Source organism: Odontesthes bonariensis, chromosome 14 (genome assembly GCF_027942865.1).
Source record: "Odontesthes bonariensis isolate fOdoBon6 chromosome 14, fOdoBon6.hap1, whole genome shotgun sequence".
Classification (NCBI taxonomy): domain Eukaryota; kingdom Metazoa; phylum Chordata; class Actinopteri; order Atheriniformes; family Atherinopsidae; genus Odontesthes; species Odontesthes bonariensis.
Window position 1 is genome coordinate 31,730,193 of NC_134519.1, and position 9,892 is coordinate 31,740,084.

General features: G+C 38.2%; 1 protein-coding gene across 1 annotated transcript; it reads left to right on the forward strand.

Annotated features, from left to right (window-relative positions):
* The first annotated feature begins 2,040 nt into the window (after positions 1-2,040).
* Positions 2,041-9,892, forward strand: LOC142399416 (uncharacterized). Its single transcript, XM_075484059.1, has 11 exons — positions 2,041-2,210; positions 2,569-2,648; positions 2,973-3,063; positions 3,379-3,844; positions 4,013-4,088; positions 4,225-4,291; positions 6,193-6,340; positions 8,439-8,499; positions 8,621-8,751; positions 8,842-8,931; positions 9,668-9,892. The coding sequence occupies exons 1-11, from the start codon at positions 2,125-2,127 to the stop codon at positions 9,686-9,688; spliced, it is 1,317 nt and encodes a 438-aa protein (XP_075340174.1). The 5' UTR covers positions 2,041-2,124; the 3' UTR covers positions 9,689-9,892.

Below are 9,892 nucleotides of genomic sequence, written 5' to 3' on the forward strand. Positions count from 1 at the left end.
GTGAAGCTCAACAGGAGCCGAGCTATGAGGTGCCATCAGGGATATAAATCAGAATTAACTTCCATATACACATGTGAAATTAAACTCATCCACATACTATACTCAAAACCTTGCACAAACACTAGTGAAAAGCTCTCACATAAACTAGTGAAAACATTTACCTCTTATATAACCTACTAAAAAGCTCTCATACACACTACTGAAAAGCTTTCATATATACTAGTGAAAAGCTTTACCTTTCATATATACTAGTAAAAACCTCTCATACACATATGTCAAACCTCTCATATACATATGTCAAACCTCTCATACACATATGTCCAACCTCTCATACACATATGTCAAACCTCTCATATACATATGTCAAACCTCTCATACACATGTCAAACCTCTCATACACATATGTCAAACCTCTCATACACATATGTCAAACCTCTCATACACACATGTCAAATATTTGTGGATTTCAGTTGAAACGGAAGGCATTTCAGTTGAAACGGAAGGCATTTCAGTGAAACAGGAAGGTGTTTTATTAAACCGGGAGTTGTAGTTTTAAACAGAAGTCATTCTGGTTAGCTTCGTGCATTTTGTGCTATCTCCTGCCGGTATTTTATGAAATAAAATAAACGACAATTGCTCAGCCACCCGCTGAATACCTCACACAAACAGCGGCATTACTCAACTTTATTTTGGCTTCAACGGAGACCCTGCAGCTGGCAAAGGCATGCTGCGCTGTGTATGAGAGGTTTGACATATGTGTATGAGAGGTTTGACATATGTGTATGAGAGGTTTGACATATGTGTATGAGAGGTTTGACATATGTATATGAGAGGTTTGACATATGTATATGAGAGGTTTGACATATGTGTATGAGAGGTTTGACATATGTGTATGAGAGGTTTGACATATGTACATGAGAGGTTTGACATATGTGTATGAGAGGTTTGACATATGTGTACGAGAGGTTTGACATATGTATAGGAGAGGTTTGACATATGTGTACGAGAGGTTTGACATATGTGTACGAGAGGTTTGACATATGTGTACGAGAGGTTTGACAAATGTGTACGAGAGGTTTGACATATGTGTACGAGAGGTTTGACATATGTGTACGAGAGGTTTGACATATGTATATGAGAGGTTTGACATGTGTATGAGAGGTTTGACATATGTGTATGAGAGGTTTGACATATGTGTATGAGAGGTTTGACATATGTATATGAGAGGTTTGACATATGTATATGAGAGGTTTGACATATGTGTATGAGAGGTTTGACATATGTGTACCAGAGGTTTGACATATGTATACGAGAGGTTTGACATATGTGTATGAGAGGTTTGACATATGTGTATGAGAGGTTTGACATATGTGTATGAGAGGTTTGACATATGTGTACGAGAGGTTTGACATATGTATATGAGAGGTTTGACATATGTGTACGAGAGGTTTGACATATGTGTACGAGAGGTTTGACATATGTGTACGAGAGGTTTGACATATGTGTACGAGACGTTTGACATATGTGTACGAGAGGTTTGACATATGTGTATGAGAGGTTTTTACTATGAAAGGTAAAGCTTTTCACTAGTATATATGAAAGCTTTTCAGTAGTGTGTATAAGAGCTTTTGAGTAGGTTATATTAGAGGTAAATGTTTTCACTAGTTTATGTGAGAGCTTTTCACTAGTGTTTGTGCAAGGTTTTGAGTATAGTATGTGGAAGAGTTTAATTTCACATGTGTATATGGAAGTTAATTCTGATTTATGTCCCTGGTGGCACCTCATACCGAGCTGCCTTTTTCTAGCCCTTGGCATATTAAACTGTTCATGTCTGTATATAATTCATATTGATGACATTGGTCTAAAAAGCATACAAAACGTGACTTTATTCATTTGAACATCGTTCACTTGACATTCATATTAATTTCACATAGGTGATATGTATATAATTGAAATCCCTGCTCATTTTTACTTTAGTTTATCCCAAAGACTGCATAGAAGCAAGTTCACCGTGTGCTGCATTTTGCTGCCATCTGTCGGCAGGCGCACATCCGTTAACCTGCAGTTTTTAGACAAACTAGCTTTAGCATTTACACATAAAACTCATCAGCTTCTGCAGATATAATGAACCGTCCGAACAGAATTCCATTCACCCCCCCAGAAATAGTTAAAACAAGTGTTTCAGGGTACAAACAGCTGCTGCCTGTAAGGTATGTAAATCCTGTTCTCTTAGCTGTCTTAAGCTGTTGCTATTGTGTTTGAGTAAGGTAAAATTTACAACGTCGGTCTTGTTATAATAGTTTATGAGACTGATTATTGTGGACCTGTGCGACGAGCTTTAAGTGAGCCTCAACAACAAGCGTTACATGAACCCCTGTCATTGTTATAGTTTTTTTTTTGTCTTGCCGAGCTGCGGAAGCTGTTAGCTAAATTAGCCAAGCTAGTAAGGTTTGTTTTCTTTATTTGTGGACGTATAGGCCTACGCTGTTCTGCACGTTCATTGTATTCATGTTTAGTAGCTTTTATTGTATTGACTTGCTGTGTCATTTTCGTTTTTAAATGTAACAGAGTACCCCAGGAATTCATGGAGGCCATGCAACGTATATCAGGAACATCTGACATGGCTGCCAAGACTCAACCAAAGAAAGGTGCATATTTCTGCTGGGGACTAACACAACAAGCACACATATGCATTTTGGGCATCACCTCAGCTGTAATTTTGAAAAATTTTGCTAATTCGTTTAAAATTAATTCTACTTTATATCATACTTTTTTTTTTTTAAACCGCTGTATTCATTTGGTCTGTTTCTGAATATCTTTGTGTTTTGAAGTCAGCAATCCACCAAATAAGAAACCTTTACTGGGGTGTTAATAGAGATATGACAGATGTTTGGGGGAGGACCATAGATTTAATGTCTGCAATAATCTGGTCAAAATAAACAGTAGTTTCATCTTTCTTTTTTATTTTACAGCGCAATCTCCTCCTGGAAGATGGAGATCTTCCTTCACACCAATAAACAAACAGGGTGGGAGTTTTCAGGACAAAGGCTCAAGCAGTGAGAGGTGAGGTGGGCAGTTCAGGTTGAAAACAGTGTCTCTTGTAGTCGCGGTCCTACAGGTTCCACATTTTAGCACTCACCTTTTTCTTTCAATAAGTTAAAATGTTGAAATATTGTGTGCCCTTTGTTGCTTTCATCAAGAGTTGTCCCTTGTGAGATTATAATACATGCAGCAAATTGGATTTTCACAGTTTTTACTCCATTTTGGATCCGTTGCTACAACAGTTCAGATAGTGTGCTATAATGTGACGGTAAAATGTCTTTACAGATGATTTATATTTTTCTAATTACAAGTAATTTCTCTTTCATTTGCCTGTAGGACTGAGCTTTATGACCCTAGCAGTCCTTTGTCATCTGATTCTGAGTCTGAGATGTCACAAGCCAAAGGCCGCAACCTCCTGTCACCCAGTCATGATAAGAACCTGAGTCATCGGCGGTCGTCTCCAGATAGAGTCCGTCATGACAACAGATGCTGGGAGTCATCCAACTCTGAGCCCAGGGGCCAGTCCCTTGACAACAGATGTGAATTTACCAGCAGAACTAGACCCACTGAGAACAAAGGTATCAGTCCAGGGCATATATTGCCTGAAAGAGGGACTTACAGCCCAGATGCTGAGTCACCTGATCGTCCAGGTTTTGCCTTCACAAGTGGACCACTGGACCAAAGAGGTTGCTGTCCTGAAAGTCCTCCTCATGGCCCCGCCACTCAGCGGTTCCCTGTATCTTATGGAGGACAGATAACTAATGGAGAGGAGAGGATAACATTGCCAGAATATAGGAGAGAGGTAGTACTGTCAACATTTGACAGCAAGTGATTCTTGTTTTAATTTGGTCTGCAGTTAAAGGTTTAAAAAAGAAAAGGGTGGGCCTGAATTATGTGCTTCGGTTTTCATATTTTATTTAACAGTCTCCGTTTCCTTTGTTGTTAAATGTGAAACTTTATCTCCTTGTAGGTGACCACTACACATAGACTATCCCCGCCCAGATTAAAGCGGGATTATCCACATCAGTTGGGATATGTTGAAACGGGTAAACTAACGTTTTCATGAAATCATAGTAGCGTTAGCTCTGTTTTCTAGGATTCCAGAAAAAATCTAGGATAAATATGATTGGTTTCAGTCACTGTCTTTATCTTAGTAATTATTTGAAACATGTTGCTCAACAGGACTGGACCAAGAACCACCTTCCAGAAAAATGACAAAGAGAGAGGGCAGAACTGTAAGAATGGACAGGTAAGCACCAAGCAAACTGATGTGAAGTAGTTCATATGAGAATGAGAAGAGGACAAAGGGAGAAGACAGGGATATAACCTGATTGCTGTGTTTGTATAGTCCTCCCACTTTTGGGCCTGTGGGTGACTATTCCTTTTCCTCAACCTGTTGCTTCAATAGTTTCATCATCATTCAGCATTCTCCTGACATTTTACCTCCCTCTCCAAATCTGAACACTGTTTTTCTCAGAGTAGATGAAAGCTGTTTTCCATTCTCAAAACTTCCCAAAAATATAACTCAGCACAACACTAAAATTACTTTCTTGACATTTTTTAAACACTAAATGTGAAAGGGTTCAATATTTCATAACTCTGGTTAAAGAGTAACAAACTTACTTGTCTGCCTCTTTCTGACAGTGCGTGTCAATCTGAGCACAGCTCTTTTCTGTTTCCTTCCTCTGAAATCTTTATGAAACTTTTTCATAAGAACCTTGCTTCTTTCTTAACTCTATCACATTGCCTTTGATACCATCAGGGACTAGATTTATCTTTCTTTTATCTACTATTTCAACTGACCTGGCTGGCAAATAAATTTAAACAAAAACACATTCACAGAAGTGGGAGAAGCAACATTTATTAACTGAACTAGTTCACTGGATGAATTCACTGTTTAGAATTGGGGGACCAGACTACTCTCCTTCAGTTTTGAAATGAAATATTTCAGTTATTTAATTTGGTATTTGATTTAATACAATATTTGTAAATGTCACTGAGAGCAGGATGAGTTAAACAATTTTTCCAGTAAATGACAAACTCAAAAATACCATTAAGATACCTTCTAAATAATTCTTTGTCATTATTTTCTTTGACATGACCATTACTTAATTTGTAAAGTGGGAGGTCCCAGAGCGCAGATGATGAGTGGCTCCGGTGCGAAAAAAAAGCGTGCGGGGGCGCTTTCAAGCAACCCTGTGCGCTACACCGAAAATAATCTGGGCATGTATTGTAGGCCTAATAACGATAGTCACATCAAATCCGGCGCCGCTTTACAAGCTCTCTGGCTTACTGTCCAATAGAACGGAAGTGTGCACCCTCCTTTTCCGTAATATAGATATTTTCAGTATCTCGTTTCATGACAGAAATCACCAACAAGACGGATATCAAAACCAGACATTGACACTAAACAAACTTTAATTTATTTGTTTAATTATTTGATTTTTTTTTTAAAAATAAATATTGTTTGTCAAGAGAGGTGGCGGATCGCGGATGACGGCTATAAATAGCTGGCGGAGCCAACGTCAGAGGTTCCGGAGCGCGCTCCGGCTTGCTCCCCCTCAAATTAAGAGCTGGACATGACTGATTGATTACTATTACAAAGTTCAAGAGGACCGATTACAGATAACTGTCAAGTTCTGTTTAAATAAAAATACCGTCTCTGTACACGGGCCTATTCTAATTCCACCCATACATTTACATCATTTACATAAAAATTAAAAAGTTTAAGAACTACCCGTTTAGCCTTGTGCCCTCTTGTTAGGTTGGAACTTTTTACTTAACAGTTACTAGGATATTTTATTTTAGGAATGGAATTTAATATTCATGTATTTTATTAGTATAAAAGTCACATAGAGATGAGAACTGTCATGTTTTCATTACCTTGAAATTAGTTTCCGTGCAAAGATGCTGCAGATGTCTTCCTTACTCTCCCCTATGTTGCGCCACAATTTTACCACTGTAACAGGAGGGACAAACCAAACACTGGCTTTAGGGTGGGTTTGACAAATTGTTGTCAGTCACTAGTTTTTCCCTATATGCTTAAAAAGGGAGACTGAAGTGGAGAGTGTTTGGTGGGTTGCAATTTATGTTACTAAATGTCACGACATGCCACTAAGTGGACCCTTAATAGTTTCTTGTTGTTGACAGTTGTCCTATCACCTGTGACCTTTGTGATGTCGAACTGGCCAATGCGCAGGAGCTTGAGGCTCATTTGGACAGCAAAAGCCACTGGGATACACTGGAGCATATTCAGCTGAACAAAAATTATGATGATCTGGCTATAGCATTTCTACAGGTAATAATACCCAGTACAGGTAAATACACATTCTGTTGATGGTTCCTGGGTTGTACCTGCTAACCTGTCTCAGTGAAAAGCTTTCACTTAGTTTCTTGTTTTTATCCTAAAAATATATCTCCACAATTTCAACAAGTTGAAATGCTGTGGAAACATTTGAACAGAACAGACTAACAACAGATACAAATTGTATTCATAAGAGAAAATAGAAATTGTATAAAAGAAATCAGAGAGCTCAAAAACGTTGGGACAGGGAAAAAGTAAGTAGCTCTAAAACTAAAAACGAAACAGCTGGAAGAACAGGATTGAGTATAAAAAAGAGCACCTTACAGTGGCAAAGTCTCTCAGAAGTAACTACGTATGGGAAGAGATTCAACCATCAGTAAAAACAATAAGTTGTGGAGCAATGATATAATATAATATGTATGATATGATATTAGAATAAAAAGAATATGGAGACATCTCTGAGTTCAGGGGACATGGACAAACATCCACATTGGATGTCCACGCTCATCAGTTCCTCGCTGGATTAAAAACAGGCATTATTCTATCATGGAAATCACTGCATGGGCTCAAAAACTTCACCAGAAATCCTTGTCTGGTGGAACAGTTCACTGTTCCATCCATAAATGCAGGTTAAAGCTTTTATCACGTCACGTGACAGCCATGTGTGAACATGATTCAGAAACACCATTGTCTTCTTTGAACCAGAGCTAATTTAAATCGGACTGACACACAGAGTAACGTATTCTGTGATCGAATTAATCAAATTTTGAATTTCTTTTTGAAAACTTTGGATGCCGCATCCTCTTGAAGAAAGAGGAGATGGATCATCAGGCTTATTATCAGCGCTCAGCTCAACATCCTGCATTTCTGATGGTATGGGGGTGCATTAGTGCATTTGAAACAGGCGACTTGCACATCTGGAAAGGCTCTATCTTTGCTTAAAGGTATAAACGGGTTTTAGAGCAACATATGCTCCCACCTTGACAACCTCTTTTTGGAGGAAGGCTTTGCATAAATTCAGCAAGACAACGCTAAACCACATAGTGCAACTATTACAACAGCACGGTTCCATAGCAGAAGAATCCTGCTGCTGAACCAGTCCAGAACATTCACCAGCTCCAAAAATTTGGCACATCAAGAAAAGGAAAACAACAAAGAAGACCCAGGACTGTTGAACAGCTAGAATCCAAAATTAGACAAGATTGGGATAACATTCCTCTCCCAAATGCCAGCAACTGGGGCCGGTGCTATGGAGTAGGATTAGTAGCTTAGCAAAGTAACAAAAGATTCAGAGAATCTCTGGATTTTCTGTATTATGAAGCTGGTTGTCCTCTTATCAGCATGGCCAAGTCGGTTTCCAGCAAAAATTAAGTTCTGAGATAAGAGATCAACATGTATAAGTATTACCTCCATACTAATCAATGCTCTTAGAAAAAAAAGGAATAAATAAATAAGACATTAGTGCGTGGACAAAGAGAGGCAGTGTTATTAATCAGATTATTTCACACATTCACATAGTCTGTCTTATTTTTTCTTTCCTTTATGTTGTGGCTGCAGCAGCTGTGTTGCTTTTCAGCCTGCTAGAAACACTGATACTGTTAGTTGTCATCTGATACTTGCCCTGCCTGTTTTACCCAGCGTTGGATAACCGGGGTTGACTTACTGAGTTGGTTACCAGTGTAGTTGTACCACCTCGTGAGATCTAAGTTGTTAGGGTTAGTTAAGCCAAATCACCGAAAGCTACCCTGGTTATTACAAACCTGTCCCGTAGTTCCAGCCCCTGTTCTCCGCAGTGCCCAGATGTTTATGGACTGTTGCCAAAAAAAAAGAAGAAGGAAAGAAAAGATGCTACACAGTGCTAAACATGGCCCTGCTCCAACTTTTTTGAGATGTGTTTCATTCATTTCATTTCATTTCATTTTCACACTTAATATTCTGTTTTACTGTTGATAAAATATTTTGTACATGAGATTTGAATAATTCTATTGTTTTTATTAACATTTTACATTGTCCTAACTGTTTTTATTTGGGGTGTTAACAGATGTTTGTGCCCTTGCTCATCTGGATTGTTATGTTGTTTTTATCTGTATAGGAAGTCATGCTATATAAAAGCCATCATTGTAGCCGGGCCATAGAGGACAGTGCACTTCAAGGTACATACTTCCAACAAATTCAAGCTGTCAAAAAAAAAAAAGATGGAACAGTTTCATTTCAGTAGTGTGTGTTCCAGACAAATAAACACCAAAGCTCATTCTAGTCCTTGTAACTTGTCAGCTCTGCAGGAAAATGCCCACATGACAAAGGTGGAAATGTTTCATTGTGCTGCTTGTAAAGTCTATATATACACATCTGCAGCTGAGGTTCAGACTCACATCACCTCTCAGGAACACCTCTCCAAGACAAAGGTAAAACTGCATAAAAACAAAACAAGATATGTAATTTTCTTTGGATGCCTTTTGTTACGAATGGCCATTGTTTGACATCTTTCCCTGAAGGAGTTTGAAGTGCAGCAGAGACGGGCTTGCCTCGACAAAGCAGACATCATGATCAAAGAGCTTAAACCGCAGTTTGAACACTTCCTGAAGGTATTTTAAGAGAGATTTCCTAAGTAATCCAACTTGAGGATTAATAGGTCTAAGTACGGAACCTTAAAAAGTGGTGAGAATTTCCATTGAATTTTCATCAGTTTCATTACATTTGTTTAAACAATTTGAACTATGAGCTGCTCTTGGATCTATTCTACTTTACTTAGCGCTCAGACTGCAACACGTTGCTTATACTTAGAATTTTGGCTGTTCAACACGGCAAGTTGGCTGTAATCCTTTGACTAAAGTAAATGCAAAGCTGTTCCAAATGGGGAAAGGTTAGTAGCCTTTCGCCAGACATATTTATTATTAAGCTCAATCAGAAGACATTGTAAAGCATTTACTTTAAAAGCCCTTTTCATAAGTATCCATACTCATGGACAACAACTTGGAACAGGGTGGTCGACATAACAAGTTTAGCTGTCTTAATGCTTTATACCTCTATCACCAAAGTGATGTTTCCTTTCCTAAATGAACATAACCTATAATTATGTACACAACCTTTGAAAAAGTATTAACCAAAAAGTAGGAACAGATAAAACCAACACAATGTACAAGGAACATCAAACCAGATCTTCCTCGATCATGAAAAGGATCAGGAATCCATTTAGTGTCACTTCCCGTATGCTACATCTAATTAAGATTACAAGCTACTACTATTTACTATGCAATAATTAAAAGTTGACTACACTGAAGGTCCATCGACAATGCTATCTGACAACTGTTTTTCTTTCAGGGTGGCTGCCTGTTTGAATGAAAGTGTCGGAAGTCTCCAAAACACGGTTCAACACCTTTTCAGACGAAGAACATTGGACCTTAACGGACATAACCTCAAATGCCAGTTGGTCCCAGATCATCAGTGTCATAATTGAAAGAAAACTAAGTTTGTCATTTTTTTGGTACTATTTTATTTGTAAGTTACAAGATTCTTTTCATAACATGAATACAAAAATGATTTGGA

Coding starts and splice junctions, on each gene's coding strand:
- LOC142399416 (XM_075484059.1), top strand. CDS start 2,125: ATGAACCGTCCGAACAGAATTCCATTCACCCCCCCAGAAATAGTTAAA. Junction 6,341..8,438: donor TGGCTATAGCATTTCTACAG/GTAATAATACCC, acceptor TTATCTGTATAG/GAAGTCATGCTATATAAAAG. Junction 8,752..8,841: donor AACACCTCTCCAAGACAAAG/GTAAAACTGCAT, acceptor CTTTCCCTGAAG/GAGTTTGAAGTGCAGCAGAG.